This window comes from Neurospora tetrasperma (genome assembly GCF_000213175.1).
Source record: "Neurospora tetrasperma FGSC 2508 unplaced genomic scaffold NEUTE1scaffold_4, whole genome shotgun sequence".
In the NCBI taxonomy this organism is placed as follows: domain Eukaryota; kingdom Fungi; phylum Ascomycota; class Sordariomycetes; order Sordariales; family Sordariaceae; genus Neurospora; species Neurospora tetrasperma.
The window spans coordinates 786,829-810,691 of NW_009799102.1; the positions used below are offsets into that span (position 1 = coordinate 786,829).

The 23,863-nt window shown below is 51.7% G+C and overlaps 8 protein-coding genes across 8 annotated transcripts; 3 read left to right on the forward strand and 5 right to left on the reverse strand.

Annotated features, from left to right (window-relative positions):
* Positions 1–241: 241 nt before the first annotated feature.
* NEUTE1DRAFT_122818 (uncharacterized protein) lies at positions 242–2,128 on the reverse strand (the record flags this gene model as incomplete). Its single annotated transcript, XM_009853562.1, has 2 exons — positions 242–659; positions 744–2,128. 2 exons carry the CDS (start codon positions 2,126–2,128, stop codon positions 242–244), a joined length of 1,803 nt encoding a protein of 600 aa, XP_009851864.1.
* Positions 2,129–5,014: 2,886 nt separating this feature from the next.
* On the forward strand, positions 5,015–11,128 carry NEUTE1DRAFT_146972 (uncharacterized protein; the record flags this gene model as incomplete). The annotated part of the gene is made up of 12 exons (XM_009853563.1): positions 5,015–5,092; positions 5,159–5,699; positions 5,764–5,949; positions 5,973–7,809; positions 7,884–7,967; positions 8,044–8,575; positions 8,647–8,943; positions 8,999–9,335; positions 9,397–9,687; positions 9,759–10,149; positions 10,205–10,737; positions 10,865–11,128. The coding sequence occupies 12 exons, from the start codon at positions 5,015–5,017 to the stop codon at positions 10,948–10,950; spliced, it is 5,193 nt and encodes a 1,730-aa protein (XP_009851865.1).
* Positions 11,129–11,819: 691 nt separating this feature from the next.
* Positions 11,820–12,071, reverse strand: NEUTE1DRAFT_18592 (uncharacterized protein; the record flags this gene model as incomplete). Its single annotated transcript, XM_009853233.1, has 2 exons — positions 11,820–11,873; positions 11,907–12,071. Coding segments are annotated over 2 exons (219 nt in total), but the record flags the coding sequence as incomplete, so codon positions are not given.
* A 2,511-nt stretch (positions 12,072–14,582) lies between these two features.
* On the forward strand, positions 14,583–16,077 carry NEUTE1DRAFT_64645 (uncharacterized protein; the record flags this gene model as incomplete). Its single annotated transcript, XM_009853564.1, has 4 exons — positions 14,583–14,898; positions 14,992–15,060; positions 15,143–15,311; positions 15,429–16,077. The coding sequence occupies 4 exons, from the start codon at positions 14,641–14,643 to the stop codon at positions 15,773–15,775; spliced, it is 843 nt and encodes a 280-aa protein (XP_009851866.1).
* On the reverse strand, positions 16,077–17,401 carry NEUTE1DRAFT_64648 (uncharacterized protein; the record flags this gene model as incomplete). The annotated part of the gene is made up of 3 exons (XM_009853565.1): positions 16,077–17,004; positions 17,076–17,234; positions 17,311–17,401. The coding sequence occupies 3 exons, from the start codon at positions 17,399–17,401 to the stop codon at positions 16,295–16,297; spliced, it is 960 nt and encodes a 319-aa protein (XP_009851867.1).
* A 1,492-nt stretch (positions 17,402–18,893) lies between these two features.
* Positions 18,894–20,689, forward strand: NEUTE1DRAFT_146975 (small GTP-binding protein; the record flags this gene model as incomplete). The annotated part of the gene is made up of 5 exons (XM_009853566.1): positions 18,894–19,075; positions 19,334–19,457; positions 19,528–19,575; positions 19,644–19,871; positions 19,938–20,689. 5 exons carry the CDS (start codon positions 19,065–19,067, stop codon positions 20,136–20,138), a joined length of 612 nt encoding a protein of 203 aa, XP_009851868.1.
* Positions 20,690–21,356: 667 nt separating this feature from the next.
* NEUTE1DRAFT_110801 (uncharacterized protein) lies at positions 21,357–21,876 on the reverse strand (the record flags this gene model as incomplete). The annotated part of the gene is made up of 2 exons (XM_009853567.1): positions 21,357–21,701; positions 21,751–21,876. 2 exons carry the CDS (start codon positions 21,874–21,876, stop codon positions 21,357–21,359), a joined length of 471 nt encoding a protein of 156 aa, XP_009851869.1.
* A 772-nt stretch (positions 21,877–22,648) lies between these two features.
* NEUTE1DRAFT_110802 (uncharacterized protein) lies at positions 22,649–23,327 on the reverse strand (the record flags this gene model as incomplete). The annotated part of the gene is made up of 2 exons (XM_009853568.1): positions 22,649–22,677; positions 22,751–23,327. 2 exons carry the CDS (start codon positions 23,325–23,327, stop codon positions 22,649–22,651), a joined length of 606 nt encoding a protein of 201 aa, XP_009851870.1.
* Positions 23,328–23,863: the final 536 nt, after the last annotated feature.

A 23,863-nucleotide genomic window follows, 5' to 3' on the forward strand; every position in this document is an offset into this window, starting at 1 on the left:
AAAAACAAGAGAAACAGGGGAGAAGGAAAGAGAAAGAACATGTGAGAAAAACTGGACTTCATCCTCAGCTCACCTTCATGATGTCGAAACCTGAAGTAGTCCGTCATGTCTAGTGAGGAAAGGAGGAAACAAGATAACTACAGGCCATACAACTAGTATGCTTCCAACATGCATCGAAATCTCCCCCAGATGCTCCGACACTCAACCTTGTAATCAACCCCAGAGACGATTGTTGCCAAGCTTAGGATCTACACCATCTTACCCACAACTCCAACCCTGGTTGTAACCTGAAGTTAATGTACGGCTCAGAGGCCGCTAATTGAAGTGTAAGAGAAGACACCCGACGAGCGACCGTCGTAAATTCTTTCGAAAGTGAAGTGAGCTCGGTCAGTGTAGGTCTCACCAACTCTTTTGCACCCAAAATCGCAGAGTGGCACGCCAGGGACCTAGGCACCTCCCCGCCACTCCACATACCCAATACCAGCAGTATCCTCTTACCATCAATGTTCAAGATAAATAATAGACTATGTGAGGGGGTCTCGGATGGCTGCAAGGCGTATTTTGCCCACCCATTGCTCCAACTATCCGCGTGGTAAGCGTCGACCTTTGTGGCTTTGGGGGCCGTCGCAGTTCTAAGGATGACGAACCGATGTGGCTGTCTTGACAAGGGAGGATATATCATCTCCACATCGAATTTCGAATTGTCGTGCCCAGGCCACGGTGGCTATTTCCGGAAGGCCAACTCTAAAGTCCGGCTGCCATAGAATTGATCAGGTATTGATGGTAGTAGTGTCAGGGCGTTATAATTGTCCATGAGGTAGTTATTTTCTCTTTTTATTAACGACAAACAGTCACGATAGTGTGTCGTGATTCTGCCTGCACCCGTCGTTACTAGAGGTACACAAAGAGAGTTCGCCAGGGTTCTATCGTGGTAGGTTTGAGAACGATAGATGCTGAACAGGGAAAGCATTGGAAGAGCCAGGATCCTATCGGCATCAGTGCAGGGAAGAAAGAGGTATTGGAGACAATAACGTGTGTCAAAGCCCCAGAGGCCATCCAGCATTAGACCCCGCTGGCTGATGGCGAATTCGAGTGGCAGGCTTGGGGAACCGTTATATCTTTTGAGATTTCCGGCAAACCGGAAATCCGCAGGAGATGTGGCCAATAGCGGACGAGGTCTGGTTTTGCATGCTTGCTCACGTAGGTGTCGACGGTACACTTCAAGATCATGCGCAACATATCCATCAGCCGTATCCACATATGTATCACGGTCGAGAGGCATGCCATAACCCCAGGCGAGAATGGTGGCATCATCATATGTTTTCATGATCTCGTGTTGTAGTCGCATGAAGGCCTTCTTGCCCTCGCCGTAGAGCATAGGCATATTAATATCGAACAGCCCGAGCAGGCAGTACGCCTGGTCCTCAACTCTGGTGGTGTGTCTGTTGGCGGCCCACGACATCCTCGCAGCCACCGTGGTTTGCTGAAGCTTCTCTTCGATGCTTTTCCTGGTTTTCGGTATCCGCACGAGGGAGCCGTTTTTCTCCTGATTGTACACATCACCTTCGCCATACTCTGAGCCAGCTAGGCAATCGACTGGAATCGTGGTTGCTTTCGAGATACTTTCTGCCCAATCGCTACGCGAGCCTGACAACTCCCAGGAAGCATCGTAGAAATACAGAAGGTCAGGGGCCAGTAACTCCTGCAAGGTCCAGCCTCTTGTGAACCAACGCGAACGAGTGATATCAAAACTTGATGGGTCGGTGGATCCGCTGGGCTTCCGGACATCGGAGAGGAAAGCATAGCAGAGGGCCGACTTCCGGTACCACGCGAACATGGAATTGATGGCCTCCTGCAACTCGGCACTGCTTGACTTGTCGATACAGCAGGTATCGATCCAAATATATTCAAACTTGTCTCTCCATGCCTGACGGCACGCGTGCTTGACCTTCGCCCAAGCTGGAGTAGGCGGCTTATCTGTCTTTAACCAGATGGGAGCATCGGGTTGTTGAATGTCTTGGAGGCTGACCTCTTTTCCTTCCCATGTATGCGACAAGATGGCATATTTTGGGATCTCTTCACCCACAAACTCAACGAGTTCAAACGTGTCGGTTTTGAGTAGGCGCATCTTTGGACCGTCTCACACTCTCAGGGTAGCAGCGACTCATGACATTGAACTTCCAATAGTTGCGTGAAGGGGGTTTCTGTTGGTGGAAGGGTGACAATCCTTGAGAGAAATTCAAGCAGCGGGACTCTCCAGGAGTTGGCAAAGCGCGTCCGAAGACTAAGAGCAAACCGATGTGGTAAACTCGATGATTGAGTTGAGGCAAGAGGATGACGGGTCAAGTTCCTCGTCATATACACTCCAACATGGAAATTGGGTAGGTGACGACTTCCCAACAGCGATGATGCCTAGTGTGAGCTCTTTTATGTTCTGATTTAGTATTCTCAAACGTTTGAGGAAGGAGAGTGCGGGGTTGAAGAAAAAGGAACGCGAAGCTGAGCAATTGCTGCTGGGTACCTAGTTGCTGCCTCGAGACTGCAACCTAACCAACCCCCCAACTTAAGCGAATGCAGCTGTCCGTCAATGTTAACCGATCAAGGAGAACCAACAGAGGGGAATTGAATATTGATATCATGATAGTAGGCCACATCGTTCGTTAAGTAGAGGTAGTAAAAGACCAAAACACATCTCTTCGATCCGAAACCAAACTTCAGCCTCGGACAACGTCTGATGGTAGTAGCAAGCCTCCAAGAAGAAGTACAGATATAAGATAAAATGCTAAACACATATTATCACATACAACCATACCTACAGGTACCTACCAGAAGACTCAGGATTCTGTCCGCTCTCCTATAGATAAGCCAGTAAGGGGACTGGAAGGTTATCTATGGGTGCCGTTTTCGATAGATGTTTGGATTACTCAGCTGAAAACGCCGCCGCCCGTTTCTTGCAACCGTTTTCCATTGCCTTGGCCGTCGAGTGCACCATTCCAACTTACGCCAAGCCCAGTTGAGTAGGTACCTACCTACCTAGGTACTCTTGGCGGGCAATTCTGGCAAGGCATTTTCGCACCTCGCGATAGTCCCAACAAGTCAGTTGGAGGTGGATAACTTTGTAAATGAGTCTCGTTGGAGGCGAAAACGCTATGTCATATTAAGAAGGAGACTAATGTAGCACGCTTAGGTCCAGCCGTAGCAGTGGGTTCGTTCCATGCCGCCGTCCCGGATTACCGCTGTCGTTACACAGACTAACACAGCGGCCCGGGCAGGGGCTGAGGGCCTAGCCGGGCTGCGGCTAGGGGTGTGCTAGGGCGGGGATGACTGGCGTCTACCAGGCTGGTGGGTGCCTAGTCCTAGGTACCTAACCTAACACCATGCCCTGTACCATACCATAGACCCTTGAAAGTTTTTTGTTAGCGCGGTTCTTGTGATAACCTAAGGGTCTGCAAAACTTGACAGAAACATGACGAGACAACTACCACAGTCACAACGGAGAGATACATAAAGTGCACAAAGCCTCCAGATTGTATCTCGTTGATACCAACTTCTTGTATAAAATGTGGTAGAATGGTGGTTGAGTTGCGAAGAGTGTGTACGTAGTAAAGTTCCACGCCAAAGAACTTTGCAGGGGTGATGTGTAGACACTTTGTACTGCCAGGGGTTCAAGTAGTTATATGGTTCGAGACGCCTACTACTGTGATATATTAGACGAGTAATACTCTCTAGGAAGGTGCTTGTTGGGCGACGGGTATGAGGTGCGCAGTGGTACACTACACTGCATCAGTACTGTGGTTGCGAGCGAAAGTCAAAACCCCCTTGTCAGACACCTAGGCACCTACTCCACTTCATTAAACTTTGTACAACACTACACTGGGTAGGGTTAGGACGTCGGGTGCCCGGGGCAGTTGTGGCTCCGACGGAAAAGGGGACTCGACTTCCAGACAACTGAAAGTGTTCGTTCTATGACGAGGCCTAGTCTTTTAGCTGGAAAGCTGACATCTCTTTCTTCTCCATATAGCGCAGTCCAAGTTGAAAATCGACTAACCTCTGCTCTACAACAGCGCCAATCGCTACCTAGTCAAATCCTTCAGCTTTCCGGCTTCCGTCACTCCAACTGTCCCTACCTAGGAAAGAATAACCCCCAGAAACCAAACCTCCGGAAATCCGATACTGCTACATCACTGATACGCCCTTGTACACCGTGGTGGGAACGGGCTCCAAGTGGAATACGCTATCCAACCCTGTGGTGAGAATTTGCTATCCTTACCTCGATGAGGCCGGGGGACCTAGGTCACCAAATTACGCAACACGACTGGAAAAGAGGATTTCAGGACTCTCGGCAAGATAGTGTAGTTGCCACTTGAGCGAGCCGAGGCGGTAGGGGGTGCACATGCTTTCGGAGGCAGAGCACGTTAAGGGTTAGAGACCAGCCCCAAGACAATGGAACACCGGTCCAACAACACCAAGCTAGTAACCAACAACCAACTCTATCACAACGTTACTCCGCATAGGGAGTCGAGTGAAAAACTCGTCCACGCTAATACTTCCCTCTGCTCGGCTAGAACTTGTTGGCTTGCTACGCCAATTCTACAGGAAACAGGGGGCGGACAGGTGACAAGCAAGCCATTTGTTGTCTGAAAGATGGACGAGGGCATCTCGGGGTCTTGGCGGAGATGCCTGGATATGGAGAGACCGCAGACTACCGGCGGACGGTGACCGGCGGAGACATGAGTGGGAAAGAGTTGGGGTTTGCGAGTTCTTCGCTGATGCTCAAGGGGGGAGGGGGAGAATGATGTTGCTGTCGCCAACATCGGACGACGGACCGAATATCGACTAGGGACAGTCGATCAGTCAAGTCGATTAGAGATTTAAAGAGAACCGACAACCACTCTTTTCCCCCCCTCTCTCTCTCTTCCTCTACATCATCCCTATTCGTGGGCCTTTTCTGCTTCCTTCTTTGCCGGCAAAGCCTGCCATTACCAACCCAGAGGGGGCCACACCTACCCTCAACATGTGGCTCTTTACCCTTCTAGCCGTCCTGTTAGCATGTGCCCAGGTACAGGCCAAGGCAGTATTTGCTCATTTCATGGTGAGCCCGTTCCTACAACCCTCTAGTCTGCACGCATGGTACACAAGGAAACTAACTTTGAACTAGGTGGAAAATGCCAAATCCTGGAGCGTGGACCAATGGAAGGTCGATATGAGGCTGGCTCAAGCTGCCCACATCGACGGGTTTGCTCTGAACATTCGAGCTGATGATACCACTTCCGGCGTATCTCTATCCAGGGCCTTTGACGCGGCCGACGAATTGGGGTTCAAGGTGATTCTCTCGTTCGATTACGCGGGCGGAGGCCCCTGGGGCGCCAACCTCGTAAGTTCCATGATCTTGCTCTATTCCGGCTACGACTCGTATTATATCGACAAACAAGGACGGCCTGTCGTGTCCACCTTTGAAGGGCCGGCTCAAGCTGGGACCTGGCAGTACATCATCAAGAAGACCAACGCTGCCTTTATCCCCGACTGGTCGTCGCTCGGGGCTAAGGCGGCGCTCGAAGCTGCCCCTTGTGTCCCGGAAGGTCTCTTCAGCTGGGCGCCGTGGCCATGGGGTAACACGGACGGCAACACGTACGTGGATGCTTCGTACATTGAGTTCATGGAGACGGCCGAGAAGAACTGCGCCATGGACATGCAGTATAGTAAGTGGCTTGGACGTTACCCCTATGGCGAGAGCACGTTACTAACATTGAGTCCGTGGTATAGTGATGCCAGCTAGCCCTTGGTTTTACACCAATCTCCCGGGCTACAAGAAAAATTGGTTGTGGAGGGGCGACGACCTGTGGTTTGACCGCTGGGAGCAGATCCGGTTCATGAACCCCGACTACGTCGAGATCATCTCCTGGAACGACTTTGGCGAGTCCCACCACATCGGTCCCTTGTACGTCGAGGGTGACAGCTACGAGGCCTTACAGTCGGGAAAGCGCCCTTCAACTACGCCTTGGACATGCCCCACGACGGCTGGCGTGAGCTGCTGCCCTTCACCATCGACCTCTACAAAACCGGCGTGGCCACGATCGAACAGGAAAAGCTTGTGGCCTGGTACCGCGTAACCTCCAAGAACGCGGCGTGCAACGACGGATGGACCACGGGCAACACAGCGAGCCAACTGCAGTTGGAGTTTACACCCCAGGACGTGGTACAGGACAAGATCTTTTACTCGGCCCTCCTCGCCAGCAGCCAGCCCGTCACGGTCACCGTCGGCGGCGTCAACGTCGGCGCTACGTGGACGAAGACGCCCAGCGGCGGCGCCGGCATCTACCACGGCAGCGTCGACTTTGGGAGCAACACAGGCGCTGTCGTCGTCACGGTCGGGTCCATGACGGTCAACAAGCGGCCCATTGCGGCAAACTGCGACGACACGAACGGATACACGAACTGGAACGCCTTTGTAGCGAGCACCACGGGAGCGTCGGTGAGTGCCACGGTCAACTCGACGCAGTGGGTGTGTGTCGAGGGCACTGCGGCCGCTGGCTTCGACGAGCTCTGCGCCTTCACCTGCAAGTACGGATACTGCCCCGTCGGCGCCTGCCTCTGCACCAAGATGGGGCCCGGCAACAAGCTCCCCGGCCCCGAAACCCCTGGGTTCGGCACCGTGGGATTCCCGGCCAAGGGCAGAACAGCCAGCTACGGCGGCCTGTGCAGCTTCGCCTGCAACTACGGCTACGGCTGCCCCAACGCCTACTGCGACACGGTCGAGCACGAGCTTGTCATCCCCAGCGTGTCGCCCTTCACCCCGGACGCATGTACCTCGGGCGTCGGCGAGGGCGGTCTCGGCGGCCTCTGTAGCTTCTCGTGCAACTTTGGCTTCTGCCCTATCCACTCGTGTACTTGCACGTCGACGGGGGCCCTGCACGTCCCCCCTGGCGCGAGCGACACCATCACCGGCAAGGCGGACCCAAGCGTCGACGAACGCACCTACGGGCCCCTCTGCGAGTTCGCCTGCAGCCGCGGCTACTGCCCCGAGGGCGCTTGCGTCCAGTCCGACGTCGACGACGGGAACCCATACAAGAACGTCAATCCCGCCTACATTGGCCCCCAGGTCTACGAGACGCCGACGGCGGCCTGCGAGAGCCCTTGTGTCCTCGTCCTGCCCCCGAGTAAGCTCCCGGCCACCACGACGTTCCGCCTCCCGCCGTATCCCACCTCGTTCCAGGTCGGGTCGACGACCACGACGGTCACGCTTTACCCCGCCGACATCGTGACCGACCAGGTCTCCTTCTCCAACATCAACATCACTGGCGCTGTGACGGACGGAGCTGTCTTCCCCATGTGTACGAGCTTGAAGCCCGACGCCATTCCCGTCACTCTCAGCTACGTATCCAACGCCAAGACGACGGTTACCGTGCGCCAGGTTGAGCTGCCGCCGTGGCCCCAAATCACCCAAGGGCCGCCTGACCAGTGGACGTCAACGTGCGGCGGCTGGGTAACGGGCACCATCACCAACACCCACAACGACACCGACGGCCCCATCGCTTGGATCCCCCCGCCCACCGCCACTACAACGACTCCACGGCCAACCTATACTGGCATCTTCCCGCCTGCTATTGTTGAGCCTATCGTCGACCCCATAGACGCACAATGCCACAACAACCGCTGCCTGCCCGAAGGAGACGACGACAACGAGCACAGCAACCATGTGGTCATCAAAGTGAAATGCGACGAACTGTGGTTCTTCGTCTTCTGCATCCACACCGAGCATATCCAGGTCTTTGGTTGGAAGTTCACGTTCCCCAAAGCCGTCATTGGACCGTACGAGCTATAGCCCCCTTTCCCTTTCTTGCGCTCTTTGGACAGGTAATCTAACCACGAAAAAACATGCACAGGGGTCCGCCGCCGGGACTTAGAGAGCTCCCAGAGAGTTGGAAATTCATCGACCTCCCCGATTTCCCTCCCTGGCCCAAGATCACGTTAGTACTATACTCCCTATCTTGTTACCCCAGATGGCTTGATTACTAACTGCGGGCTCGCCAACGTCGCTGTCAGTATTGGACCGGACCTTACCTACCCGGACAAGCCTACCGACTGCGATGACAACAAACGGGAGGTTCCTGTGGAGATGTACACGATATCATATGGCCTCTCCGTATCCAACGGCGCCACAGTAACAACGACAACCAAGACTATTACCGAGACGGCCTACGAGACCGGCTGCCCCATCCCGGAATACACAACTACGGCCGCCTGCGGACACGGAAACGGCAAATCCAAGCGACAGACGGCCCTTTCCAAAATATCCCTTCCGGTTGCGACTGCGGCACCGGCCACCGCCGGCCACTCCCCGGCTCTTGTTGCCCGTGACGATGGCGATGACGAGTGCGACATGGACGAGAAGTGGAGCGCGGCGATTTACTTCTTTGAGACAGCTAGCGAAGTCGACATCTTGACTGTTGACCTTCATATCGAGCTAAGCGGCTTGGAATACCATCATTTCAAGCACGACCGTCTCGGAACCATCTTTATTTATGTCGAGGATGCTCCATTTCGCTTCTTGGTCGATATCGGCAATATGGAGGGGGTAAGTTACTGTTACCGCCACGTTCGTCTTCCTTTCGCGGGTGCTAACCTTGTCATCTCTTTTGTTTGCAGGTCGACCCATGGTCTATAGAAAAGTGGAAGAAGGATGGTATAGAACTACACACTAGAAGCTGGGGAGCTGGATCGGGGCCGGTTTTCAATGCGACCAATCTGCGCAAGAGAACCTTTGACAACCCGTCCTATGACCGTATGGTCAGCTGGCACCGCTCGATGGTCTCGAGCTACCCGGGTCAGGAATGGAACCTCGACGGCGAAGCTTTTCACGAAGGCAATTACATGGTATATTACCATGATGGCATCCTGGGCAGCGGGCAGTACCTTTACAACTTTGATGAAGGCGTCAATCCGGTATGTGCTACAGGACTATGTTTATGGAATACCAGCTGACACTACCACCCCTTAGGATGATGATATTAACCTCGACAACATTGAGGAATTTCATTACGAACACAGTATTAACAACGGGCTTGACATGCATAATTACATACACGGCACAGGTGTTGCTTATTATGCTGTCGGCCGGACTCTTGGGATTGCTCCTGGGGCAACCTTTCTTGTTATGGAAGATCCGCTAACTATGGACACGAATAAGACGGGCTACCTTGAGATCAATCTGATCCGCTTGCTGGGCATGATCAATGACATTGAGAGCAAAGGAAGGCAAGGGAAGTGCGTCATAAACATATCAATGGTTTGGGTTGTTCCGGAGGGTGCGACCGACAGGTGGCTGTCTCTATTCAGTAAGATCTCTCTTTCTGTCTCTCTTTCTCTCTCAAGAGTTGCTCTAACGTAAGCATGCAGGAATGATGCTTCGCTACACGGAAACCAACCTCCAGTGCGTTGTGGTCATCGCTTCCGGAAACGTGGAAGACATTCAGCGTTATGCAAACGCAGCAGTCCCGGCACGGTGGTCTCTCGACGGCAGTCTCCCCGACACGTTAGTGGTCGGATTTGCCTCCAATCATGGCTATCGTGCCCTGGGTAGTCTCCCGTGGAACATTGATGGACGGCTTGACGACTCATCAATGGTCTTCGCCCCCGGTTTGATGTTGTGGAACAACACGGGAATTTTTCCTGGTGGAAGTTCTTTTGGTGAGTCTCTAGCCTTCATGCATTCTGTTATTTTTTTCGAGCTTCAAGACTGATAGTTGTCCGGTATGCAGCTGCCCCTATGGTAGCAGCCCTGGTCGCATATCTCCGCGCGCTTCCCTCGCCTTTCGCCGAGGATTTGAAAAAGACGGTGTTCGCAGTCAAGATGGTAAAATATTTGACTCGCAAAGTCAATGTGATTGATCAGCTCGAGGATTATTTCCCGGACCTTGAAGAGATGGGAAATCATCGCAGAATCATCTGGAACGGCAACGTTGGGGTCGAGAACTGCCTCGTTGGCTACCGTTCTGGGTTCAAGTCTGACGAGGCTAAGGCCGTTTGCGAGGTGGTAAACGAGGGCTTACCCGAGCCAGGTAACACGGACAATTGGACCCCTGATACCAGATACATCGACAACAACTTTCCACTCAGATCAGGCTCTAGCAACGGCGGCGCTGTAACCTGGTAAGTGACACTTTCTATGCCTACCACCGTATCCATCACTAATAGCAAACAATAGGCACTCGGGCGCGGTATCACCAACCTGCACCGCCAACTGTGGCACACTGTGCACTGGCTATTATTGCGTACCCCAACCTACTGGTAGCCCGCCAGACTTCTCTGACCCCGTCAATGAGGTCGTGACCAAAACAACCTCTACGACGGCCCAGGCCACAACAACCAAGGCCACAACGACCATGGTCACCACAACCAAGGCTACGCCGACAGCCACCGTGCAGCCGCTTACGCAAGGTCCTATTCACTGTCACGACGAATCCGACCCTGAGTACGCCAAACACGAAGACGTCAATCCCAAAACGCAGGACCATTATTCGCAGGTGTTTATGGACGCTAAATGGGACACGATCGGACCGAACGATGAGCCACGTGTGTTCCGTTATGTCCAGTCCGATAGCTTGACGTACGTCTATCGCGCCGAATGGGTCAAGGGGTGCGTTACGACGGTCGAGAAGCAGGACTTCCATTACCCACTGGGCCAGTCGAGTTCCGATGTCACAGCTTACACGCTCGTGAGACAGAATTATCTATCTTGTGAGTTATTTATCTCCTCTTTGGTTTCATTATCTTCTACTATGGGCTTTCACAAATGGGGGGGGGAAGACAGAAAGAAATAGAGAAAAAAAAAAAAAGAAACGAACTAACGCTTCAATGTCTACAGGCAACAACCACGGTGTCGGTGGCTGGACACAGGTTGGCTGTGTCAAGTACGACTTTGCACCTAGCGTATGGTCCACTGTGCCTTGAAATCACGGTGTCAGTCCCGACTTGTGTAAGAGAGCCGCTAGATATATACTCATAGCGGGAGAAAATAGCCATGTAGCTGGCATCTAAGCTAGATAGAGAGGTTCCTGTACAAGATAAAGCGTTTAGCCTTGATACTTTCATCTAGGGTAGACGGTTGAAAAAAGCATTAAATGGTTGAGAGCTTTTCTCCCTTAAAAGAGTGCGCGCGCAGTTTTCTTCAATGTTGGTTTTTAATCAACTCTTTCTGTCTTCTGTTTTCCTGCCGCTTTACTTTTTCCTCTGGGTCGTACATTTCCTATTTCCCATCCGTCCGTCTTTCTGTGCTTCCCGCACCGCGACCACGCCTAAGAGACAACCCCAGTATTCATCTTCCTCAGTGGAGACCGGTCTATTGGAATCAGATGAATCGTTTGACTTCGATAAAGGTGAGAGAGAAAGAGGTGGGTAGTTTCGGTCCCAAAGAAAGGTGAGTCGATCGTTGGGGATAAGGGAGCGACGACGGGTGAGTGTCATGTCTGGTAGGTAGTCAGTTTGAGCAAGCGAGAATTATGGATACTTAGGTAGAGATGCCCGTGATCTCTGCCTGGCCGATGCGAGCGAGATGGATTCCTTGGGTTCCAGAAGGAAATCGAGGTCGATAATGCGGCCTCTATGTGGTCTCCTCGTATCGAAGAAAAAAAACAAAACAAGCACGTCACTATATGCAGTTTCTGTGTTAATCTCCTCCTCCCACTACTTTTTGCACTGTCCACATTATCTCTATAGTAGGTAGGTACCAATCGGTGTCTGGTCACTGTGAGGACGCGCCGAAACAGGATCTGATCTCTTCTTGCATTGTTTATCCACAGGTAAACCAAGCGTAGAGGTAGTCTCTCCATCCGTCTCGTGGTGGTGGTGCCAGTGTTCGGTATTGATATGGGCGCCTGTTATCGACTTATTGATATCTTGACTAAAACTCTTTGTTGAATAGATTTATTTGTGATGCTGATGCCTGCTTGGGCGTCATTACGAGCAGCAGCTACTATTGTGAAGAGGGCATATTGATAGACCTCGGCCATAAGCTGGAGCTGGGCAGCTTTGTCATACTTGCAGGATATTTTCGTGGTCGTTGCCCTATACATAGCGAAGAGTTACATACTGGATATTCCCAAGACAGTGCTTCGTGAACTCAACAACTACTCAAGTATTTGTAGCGACAAGGTGAACGGTAGAAGCCGTTCTGTTTTGGCTCCCATGCAGAGGATAAGTGTTCTTTGTGGTCCGCCGAATAAGTACGTAGCCAGCGCCGCGGCAGGTCAGGGACAATGATGGCCGGCCTCTCGCGCGCCCACCAAAGAGGCTGCGTGGTCTGTGGATGCTGGTATCGATGAAATTCAAGTCCTCTGCCGGACCCAGACTCTGAAGGCAGTCGAAAAACGTAAGACTCGGCTGCCGCGTATAAAGGCAGTCACTGGTACGTTCCACGTTAAGGTGCGATGGGGAGAGACAGACTAGACCTCACCGCTTTTGCTTCACGCGCTCTTTATATCGTGTCGTTATTGCCAGCGCATCTAGACACCTCGATCGCAGGTCCATCAACCAACCCCCCTCGAAATCGTTGGTGGTCGTATACAGTCCAGAAATTCTAGGCAAGGTTAAAATGGCTTGACAGAAGGGACAACTGACTGCAGAGCGGTCTATGTGCGACTTTGCTTTTCGAGCTTTTTGGTCTCACCTGAAGCCCGGCCTCGATAACATACTGATTGACGCCTCTTTGGGGTCCATACGGAAAGGAGTACATACTCCTCCAGAAGATCTTTTCCTTGGGTCAAAGCCTGTAAGCTTTCAATTCAAGGGTAAGGAGGCGCATCGGTTCGAAGTCGATGGCTGCGCAGTATGTAGTGTAGTCGCAGAGCTCGCCCGCGTCCGGAAACATTATCGGATCTTCGACGCCGTAGCAGGGGAGTAGTACAATTCTGGGGCTTTCGCTTGTTAGCCCGGCTTTTTTTTTTTTTTTTTTTTTTTGGCGGTGTACGCAGCATCGTTTGTGGCGATGTCCATCTCGGATGATACTGAACAGACCCGTCTCCAGATCGATTTCCAAAAAATGACCGGGAACAGAACATCATGCCATGATGCCGTTTGTGCCGTTAATGATGTCTGAAGTGGAAGTCAGATCAGACGTGAGATCTTGTGCGACTTGAATACTCCAATTCCGTTGTTGTCTCTCATTCCAACACTCTTTCCGAACTTAAGAAGTTGAGACTTCCCTTCTTCCATGCCGTCCAATCCGGTTCGATGGAATCTTTGCCGCGCAACACCCGCGTTGTTCATAGTGTAGTGTCCGAACCCAGACTGCCGGATATTGCTTTTCTTTTCATCCTCGGTTGTTTGGGAAATGGATCCCTTCCTTGCAGCCCTGGAAGCATTTGGAACGCTACTATGGTACGAACTTACTTGGAGGAAGAAAGGTCTTCGGGCAATTACGTGCATCCTTTCAAAAGAGTTCCCACTTTAAGTCGTCACAACTGTGGCTGTGATTGGTTGATGGCGGCCCATGGACTCCTTCCCCTTTTGCCGGTCACCGAACTGCCCCCCCAGAACGGTCCCCCAAATAGCGCCGGGATACCGGAGCATGGCATGGGTGAAAGGGAGAGATGCCCCATAAAAAAAGAACCACCCCCGCTATAATGGATCTGATGCTAAAACACGCAACCCCGCCATTTATATCTCGATCTTCAATTTCCCAAGCACATGCTATTCTTCCTGCTGCCATTGACTTGTATGTAGGTAGTCTCGGGTGTCAGGATCAAGTGCCGGATCGCCGACCACCACTGAGGGATATTTGGACTGCCTAAATACATCGATGTGTTCTGGTAAAGGGTCAGACACAGACACACCAGGGGCAACCTCCAGCGCGCCGTCTGTCTGACTGACCATCTTCGGTGGAGTCTCGGCCGAGTCAATTCATCAGTACAAACAGCACTGGTCAGGAGAACAAGACAAGGAACAAGAGACTAGAACAAAGAAACGGCATGTTGTCTACAGTATCGAGATGTCCAACAAATGCTAGATGCCGAGTACTACCAGGTAGCCAAGTGGGATATCGCCCGGGGGCCACACGGAAAGACTCCATCCAACCTACCACATGTACTCCATCAGATTCCCCATCAGTTTCCCCGTTCTTATTCTTTCACAAGGAAGGCCAAACAAGTCCCCGGACCCGGCATGTATGTATGGATTAGATGGACCCTCCCATCATCATATGCTCCATTCGGGTCTTGGTGATGATGTAGAGAGGTATCCATCCCCCGCCCGTGTTGGCAGCCCTTGTTGCTTGTGGACACTCAAACCACCCAGAGCCAAGAGAGGCTGTGGGAAAGCTTTTGAGATGTTGGACGATACTCGAGTCGCGTGCATGCATGGGTTAAGTTGTCGGGTTTGGAGAATCAAGGAATCCCTATAAGACAGGGCGTTTTCCCGGTCACCCGGTATTCTTATTGTTGTTTCTTTTCCTTCTCTTTTCCTCCTTTCTTTCCTACCTACCATCCATCCATCTTCGACATCTTTGACATCACCACCACCGAGGTGCCACCACCACCAACAACAACAACAACCACCACATCTGTCCAAAGCGGAGGGCATATTAACAACACCGTCTAATCATTATTATACTACCTACCTACCTACACACTCCTAAATACAAACACAATGGTTCCCATCAAGCCCCACTGGGTCCAGCCCTCCCACCCGGACCGTCTTCACCTCATCGTCAACGAGGCCGAGTTCACGTCCAAGAGCATCTCCAAGATTGCTCTGCCGCCCTTTGCGCTGTTCGCCAAGCTCGAGTTCCCCCCCTGCACGCCGGCCGACAAGCCGACATATGCTACCGTCCAGTGTGGCCGTGACAAGCACCTGGATCTCAACAGCGATTTGCTGTACATCAACCACTCTTGCGAGCCGTCTCTTGTATGTGTAGTATTCCTGCCTGCCCTTCTCCTCTCTGTAAAAAAACCCTCTAGTAACCCAAGGTATATGTTAACGAAATGTAAAAAAAAATAGATCTTTGACACGGGTAACATGAACGTCATCGCCGGCCCGAAAGGGATTCAAATCGGCGAGGAATTGACTGTATTTCCCCCCTCCCCTCCTTCCCCTTCCTTCCTTTCTTCCCCCCCGGCAACAGGCAGACTAACACCACCCCCACTGCAAGTTCTTCTACCCCTCAACCGAATGGACCATGGCCCAGCCCTTCGACTGTCTCTGCGCCAAACCCACCTGCCGCGGCCGCATCTCCGGCGCCCGCGACATGACCGACGCCCAACTTTCGGGTGCCTGGCTAAACGGCCACATCCGCGACCTTCTCGAAGAACAGCGCGGTTGTCCCACCTTTTCTTCTTCTTCTTCTTCTTCTTCCTCTTCTCCCACCACTTCCTCTTCTATCCCTACCGCCACTACTGCCAATGCTTCCACCACCACCACCACCACCACCACCACAGCTTCTTCTTCATCATCCCTCAACGGCAGCAACTCCGCCACTTACACCATCCCCGAAAAGAACTCCTCTGAAAAAAACGGCTTCCACAAAGTCGGAGAGTTGGACCAAATTGCGCAGAGCCTTCGAGATGCATTGACGCATGCCGAAAAGGTGGTGGAAGCCGCGAGGAATGCGCTGATGAGCTATGTCGGGGCTGTCAATGATGCTGCTACTGCTGCTAACAATGGGGCGGCGAAGAAAAAGGAGGAGGAAGAGGAAGAAAGTCCCGAGGGGGCGCGGAGACGGGGGCCGACGAGTAGGGAGCTTAGTGGCGAGATGGGGGGTGATACGATGGAGGTTTTGGCTTAGGGGAGAGGGGGGGAGGCATGTTGCTGGATATACAACCCTAAAGGGGAAGGGGATATGATATGAAGCACATGCCTACCTACCTGTGTTAATGGTGGAGGAGGGCTGCTACGGTCTCTTTTTCTTTTTTTGGATATGGGAGGAAAACAAAAGAAAAGAGACATGAGCGGCCTGAGGAATCTGCCGTCCTGTCGTTACTGGTTGTTTTGAATTTATATAAAACCTTGGAAACAGACAAAAATCAGTACTGGATATGATAGCCAAATACGCACTGTACATGGCGAAAGAGTGAAAAAGGGGTGAAGAAAAGGGGTGAGAAGATATCATGGATATAGAAATACATATTGTTGTACAGTAAAACAATGCTTGCCCTTTTGTCTTTGGCAGCGTGGGACCACACTTCTCGCCCTGAGAAGGTCCTTCATTATCGTCCTCATCCTCATCATGCATCCCAAAACACACCAACCCCAGGTTTCCCATTCCCAATGCCATCAATGTCCCTCATAAACCCAGCTACCAGCATCACCTCACCTCACCACCTGCTTCATCAGCCTGCCTTGCCGTAAAAGCCGGACATGTTCCTCCTTCCCCTTCCCTCGCCCCCTTCATCCCACCCAACAACCAATCCGTCAACCCAACCACCGTCGCACCCACCCCCTTTTCAACCTCCCCATCCTGCTGCGCATGCTCAATCGTATGACTCAATATCCTCCCCTCCCCATCAAACTCAAAGATGAACAGCCCCGTGAACTCTGACTTCTTGCTGTTATCCCTCCCCGCCGACGGTTCCGCATCGCCCACCGGCGCTTTATACTCCGTCGCCGTTCCCTTGTCCGCTGTTTCCCTGACCCCCTTCGTGTCACTTCCTGCCTCGCCGCTGCCATTGATAAAACTCAAGCCCCAATTCTTGGCGTTGCCGATGGTCCGCCAGCGCACAATCAATTGCTCGGGATAGGCGCCAATGCGCCGGTTTTGCGACGGGGGTTTGTAAAGGGGGCGGTCGACCATGCGTTCGGATAAGATCTCGAGGCGGACGTTGCCGATGATTGGGAGCCGGTTCCAGGCCAAGGGCGCGGTCCATAGGGCGGCAATGTAGGCGACGCGGCCCCTGACGGTCGGGAGGTGCGGGTGGGTGGAGGGGAAGAGGTGGAGGGAGATTTGGGGGGAGAGGATGGAGGTGGGCAACGGGGATTGGAGGATGGTTGGGAGGTGGGCTTGGAGGATTCGGAGGGCTGGTTGACGGAGAGGATGGTGTTAGTTTGTTCGTTGTTGAAGATGATGGAGGGATGAAGGGGGTTCGCACTTTTGCCTAGCTTGACTTTGCGCTCGTCTGGGGGCTTGTTCAGCCCGCCGGGGCCATCTGGAGGTCGGATCTCATCGCTGTTGGATTCTGATTTTGCGGGGGTTTGAATGTTGTTGTTGGGGTTGAACCAGGTTTCGGGGAGGTTGCGCGGTTTCGTTTCTGGGAGGGTGGATGTTGAGCGCTTGTTGATAGTGGTGTTTGCGACGGATGCGGGTGACGATGATGCGCCACTAACTTGTGTTGTTGATGATTTGGGTGGCAGCGGCTGTGATGAGGTCGGTTGCGAATGTGTTGGAGGCTGGTTTGAGAGAAAGTAGGATCGGCATTGGGCTGGTTGTTGTTTGCCCACCACACCACCAGCTACTATTCGTATCCTCGTGGGCGCCGACATGGTGCAGTGGGTGTTTAAACACTTTGGTGGTCGGGTACCTGGGCCGACACGAGTGGACTCGCAACGTGGGCTGTCGGAACACGCCGCGCTGAGATGGACACTGTAAGTATGTATAATATGGGGTGTGTATAGGGCTGGGATGCAAGATAAGACCGGGTTGAATGCAATTTGCAAGACTGTGAAAACGCCAAGTGGTTGACTTGTCTCTCTGACGAAGAGTGCCGCACACCGGGTGGAATGATGTCAGTGACGGATTGGCTCGGATGGTTGACCACACAGCTGATAAGAGGGTCGGGCGTCTTAGTATCGTATCGGAGTACTATGTATCGGTATGGTAATCGGGTGGATCAGCTTCCACTTGCTCACCGGGTCTCCCCACGGACAGGGATTCCGATAGCGACGTTTTGTGGGGTTGGATCTTGATCATCAATACTCTATCCATGGACATTGTGATTGTAGTGTAGGTCAGGAGTCTTTGAGAGCAACATAGTTGCATAGAATGAAACTACTTATGCTTCATCGTGATTTTAGTTGTGGTCAAATATACAGAACCTTGAGGTCCCATTTGGCACACTTCGGTGTTTCACACGAGCCTTGTCTTATCGGCAAATATAAAAGTGGAAGGTAGGTACATAGGAGTGCTGGATGATGGAGCCCGAGCTAGAAGCTTCCTAAAGATCAGGAGTTCGTTGGACCCGTGAATCAATGTTGCTCCCAGATCCAAAAAAAAAAAAAAAAGGGAATCATTCATTCATTCATTGATCCATTCATTCATTCATTCATTGGAAGCCCATGTGGACACCGCTCAGGTGGCCCAGCCTCCAACCTGGAAGTCTACGATAATAAAGGAAGCCATGGGAACAACGACAAAAGCACTTTCGAGGCATACCAAAACAAAAAAAAGTTTCGTAGCCGTACTTTGTTGTCGCCTCTTGGACAAACAACAACCTGGAATCTCAACCATATTTCATCATCATTGTCTTTTTGTCTTTTTTTCGTTTGGGACTTGTTTGGCTGTGAAATGCACATCATCGGGACGACTCCAAAATTGTTAATGCAAACTGTACCGTAACTGAAGTGGGAAAGGGTCAGGAGGCGGCTGCTGCGTCACGTGCATCGTCACCGCTTGAGTCCCCTGTTTTGGATGGATAGGTGTCCCGCCTCTTGGCCGGCGGTCGCCAATCACCCCCCCAGTGGAGGACCGGGACCCTCTGACGCCTTGACGCAGCTGACACTGGTGGTGAGCCGCCCGGAGAGTGTGCGGGTGGTGTGGGCTGCCACTGCCACTCGCTGCCAGCAGTCAGCCAGGACAGCCGAGGGCGCTCTCCCATTCCATCAACTGTGTTGCTCTGCTCTGCGTGTTGCCCGTTCCAGGTTCTATGCTGCGTGCTGTTGCTGCCTTTCCAATCCTCCACATCATCAATCAATCAACCAACAGACCGACCTCCCACCCCCAACGACCTACACCTAATCTCATTCAACGAAACCATCCATCTTTCGCTCCACCACCGTCCACCATACGATACCCGCCTTAATTCTTCGCTGTCCAACTCAACCCAACACCACCACATCGCATAGCGCGTCCCTCGTTGCCCATCATGAACCCTGAGTAGTAGGTTTAATCACGTCTCCTGTTGCCCTTCTCCTGCTCTTCCCAAATCCCCGTAAGCCGCCGCCACGCTGCCGGCCCTACAATCATCGCCGCCGCCCGTATCCCATGTTGTTTCCTTGACGGATTGCTAACATGTTTGACCTTCAGGGTGCCCACCGCTTCCCCTCATCACCCGACGTCGTCCCCTTCCCTTTCGCGACTCGACCGATCACCGCCGCCACCACCCCCAAAGAACCCTGCTGACGATGCAACCAGATACGACTACCTCTTCAAGCTCCTCCTCATCGGTGACTCCGGTGTCGGAAAGTCTTGCTTGCTCCTTCGTTTTGCCGACGATACCTACACCGAGTCCTATATCTCCACCATCGGTGTCGACTTTGTACGTCCTGCTATCCTGCCTGCGCAACACATCCGTTCGATCCCAATCAACATGCTGACCGTTTGGCTAGAAAATCCGCACTATCGAGCTTGATGGCAAGACCGTGAAGCTCCAGATCGTAAGCAACCCCCCGGCACTCCTGGACACCTTGGAAATCCAAATTCGCTGACCCAGTCGCTTATCCAGTGGGATACCGCTGGCCAAGAACGTTTCCGTACCATCACCTCTTCCTACTACCGTGGCGCCCACGGCATCTGCGTCGTCTACGATGTCACGGATATGGACTCTTTCAACAACGTGAAGCAATGGCTTCAGGAGATTGACCGTTACGCCACGGAAGGCGTTAACAAGCTTCTCGTCGGCAACAAGAGCGATATGACCGACAAGAAGGTTGTTGAGTACACAGTCGCCAAGGTACACAGCCACCCCTAACCCTCGGAAACGCGTGTCTAAGCCACATACTTACACATCAACCAACAGGAGTTCGCCGACAGCCTGGGCATTCCCTTCCTCGAGACCTCCGCCAAGAACGCTAGCAACGTCGAGCAGGCTTTCCTTACCATGGCCCGCCAGATCAAGGAGCGCATGGGCAGCTCCATCGCCACCAACAACACGAAAGCCAGCGTCAACGTCTCCCCCGGCCACGGCGTCTCCAACAACTCTTCCGGCGGCTGCTGCTAAAGCGTCTGTGCCTTGCGGCATTGGTTGCGCTCTTGGCGTTACGGTTTCGCATCGGACGGTGTTTGACGACATGATGATGCGATTGAATGTTACGGCGTGGGCACTGGGTTGAGCTGTAATGCAAATATTGCTCTAATGGGATCTCAGTTGGGAATGTTTCGGCTCTGCTTCTGTGGTTTTGCGAGGAACGTTATGGCAGGAGACTTGAGGCGGCTTTACATGCTACCTTGGGGATTCATCACACGGTTCCGCGGGCCCTTCTTCGCTTGCCGGGACAGGTTAGGGTGGGGCCTCAGAGGATGGTGATCGAACGCACCGGAAAAGGGAGCTTAATAGTTGGCTCATCACCAGTGTCCGTCACGATTCCTGGCAAAGGGCAAGGGGGGAAAGAGTGGCTGGCTGAGACATGGGATGGGCGGCGGGCTTCTTAGAGAGCTTCCACGACCCTTGATGATGTTGGGGGTGTGTGTGTTGCGTGTGTGTATTTTCGGTCTTGGGCATAACTGAGGACGCGGCACGGTTTTTTTTTTTTTAACACATTTGTTACTTTTGGTTTTTTTTAAGGAGCTAGACTACAGTTTTTGCTATTTTTTGTGTTTTTGAGGCAAACCCACTGATCTTTCCATGCTACAGCTCTCTCACACAGAGGAAACCTTCCGCTTCTGGGGAGATGACCGGCACATTTACACCAAGAAGAACCACACGTACAGGCACACCCATGCATAAGAAACAAACGCTCATCAGACTTCAAGCCATCATCCAGCTATGCACGTCCTCGATGGTCACTTGCGCTTGGTGAAGTCTCTCATAGCAACGGACTTGGTTATGCTAGTAGAGTTCGATAGTCCAACTGGATCTCTAAACATTGAGATTTTTGACATCCTGCCGGCTGATCCAACGGCCATGATCAGACTGCTGAGGATAACCTACTCTCTAGGGTCTTGACAGCAGTATATTGATGAGAACTTTAACCATCAGTCGGCAGATGCCCCTTGTCCCATATCACAGATAGTACAGTCAGCCATATCAGAGTCGAGGATTTGTTGTGTTGAAGCACCCTAATTCAGTAATCGCAGGTATGAACAGCGCAAAGGTTGAAGAGACACTCGGTTATAAAAGCTTGCTTCATAACCATACCGTAAACAAGATTTGACTTTCCATCTCTTGTCAAGCCCTCTTCTTCTCCGTGGTGAAATTGCATGCTATACGTACCTCTACCTACATTCTCCCATACTTACTGATCTCGGGACTCTTCGTCTGCGTTGATAGACTAACAATGGTACCTCTATATAGTGATTGTGGGTGCAGTGAGTGAATGAGTAAGTGAGTAGACGTATACGCATTCTGTCCCCTTTTCTTCTTCTTCTTCTTCTTCTTCTTCTTCTTCTTCTTCTTCTTCTTCTTCTTCTTCTTCTTCTTCTTCTTCTTCTTCTTCTTCTTCTTCTTCTTCTTCTTCTTCTTCTTCTTCTTCTTCTTCTTCTTCTTCTTCTTCTCCCTTCTTTGTTTCCCTCCTTCCTTCTCTTTCTTCCTTCTCTTTCTTCCTTCTTTCTCTCCCCTCTTTTCCTATTATGCCACTCACCTCCCAAGCTTACCCCTTACAACAAACATGTACCTGTAACAGTTTCTGGAATATCAGAGGCAGGTTTCTCCATAAAGAGTGAAGAGAAGACAGACGCAACACAGAGGCTGGTAACGTCGGGCGCCGAATGAATTCACCAGACGTCAGACGTCCATCCATTGTTCCAAAGTCAATAAATGATATCCATCTGATTGACCATTTTCTCGAGACAAAAGTATCTGGCCGGCTGTGGCCCTTTAAGCGGTCCTTATAATCAAGCAGTGTTTAAAATTTTGAGTCGTCCATTTTGTGATGGACACTATATAGATATATAAACAGATAGATAGATAGATACCTTATGTTTCTCGTTTCTACTATTAATTAGTAACTCACATTTTACACGGTTGGAACGTTTAGGCTTCAATCGGTAGATAGATACCTCGTTAGATCGTGTAACTTACCTTTTGATTGATTGATTGACTTGTAAGACGGTTGCTGTTATACTTATGATGAAGGTTTGAAAGTTAGTATATATATAGTTATTGACGGTCCATAACAATTAACTCGCTGAATCAGTTCAAGATATCAATACAATTCAAGGTAAGAGTCACTTTAATTGAGCTTGAGAATGTTTATAAACCCAGGATAACTCAATCAGGGCACCATCTTGAATCATCTTCTTATCCATCATGGCCCTGGCTCCCGGGGCAGAGTTGGAAATCAGTACGTACTAAATACTACAGTTAGAGTAGTACTAATTGTATCAAGATTGTAGTACAGGTCAATCACGAGACTACCTAGGTAGACTAAATCCCCTATTAGGGGTCATGCCAGGGATAATGTGCGTCATACCCTCCATATCCCTCCTTGGGATGGCACGTGTTCGCACTACAATCGTTATATGCGGTGATTTTGGGACCCATCCAGACCCAAAAGAAATAGCACCGATTCATTACCGCCCCTCCCAGTTTCTCATCCGCCCTGTGGCAATTGCAAGCATCAATGGCTACGTGAAAGTACTTGATGCACTCGTCCTTGTCGTGCACATACTCACACCCGTCCTCGACGTACAGGCCCCATTCGATCCACCACACCTGCTGTTGTTCTTTGTTCACAAAGCTCACCGGTACCGTTTGAATGCGGAGTTTTACCTTGAGCGGGCCCTTGAGCACCTTGCCGTGGAGCGGGCTCCCGGATCCGCAGAACCGCTTCATCTGCTCCATGGCGTCTGCACGGCTAAACCATGGCATAGTTTTACGAAGATCGTCAAACCCCCAGTCGGGATAGCAATACAAGAAGTTGTCAGCGGGGTTGCCCTGGTGGTGGCCGGGTTCCGAATAGGCAGTCGACTCGATGTGGTCGAAATGGGCAAGGTCTCGAATGTCGCTGTCATAACCCAGGTGTAGCGTACTCCAGCCCGCGGCCCTGAGCTCGGCGGCAAAGTCCGTCAGGTTGACCGCTTGGAGGACAGTCGCGTCGGCAGGCATGTTTGTGGGAGCTTTGCGGGCTTCGTAGCCGCCTTCGAACGTGACACTCTTGCAAGTATCATCAGCTTGGGCAGCGATGGGGAAGAGGGCCACCAGCGACGCCAGGAGGACGGTCGCGAGGGTGACCGTGGTCTTGAACGACATCATCGTATTGTATCCGTAGTGATACCGTTGTGGGCGGTTGCTGAGATGATGTTCTGCGTTTCGAAAAGGTTAGAATTGGAGGTACACTCTGCGAGATGGGTGACGGTATCATCAAACTATTTCGCGGGTTTATGCTTTCTAGACGTACCCCTATTTCTCACAGTCCTCTGGGGCGTTTTCACCTGAATCCAGGCCACACCCTTCAAGAAGAGTATTCTGTAAGAATTCGGGCCTATAAAATTCTCTCTTGAGCCTCTATTTTCTTTTTGGAATACTCATATGCAGTGTTGGAAGGTTAGTTGCATAGGAAGGCGCAGCGAATGCGATAGGGAAGCGGCTTGCTGATACCAAGATCGGAATAAGTATAGGAAGAAAAAAGGTCTTTAGTACGTGGGACGAGTACTAGGGGCTGTGGGATATGCGGTTTTGTACATGGGACGAGTGCTGATGACTTTGGGATAAAAGGTTTTGTACAGTAATGTTGTCGTAGTGGTTGATAATCATGAAAGATCCCAAGGATAAGTGTCGGCAATCGT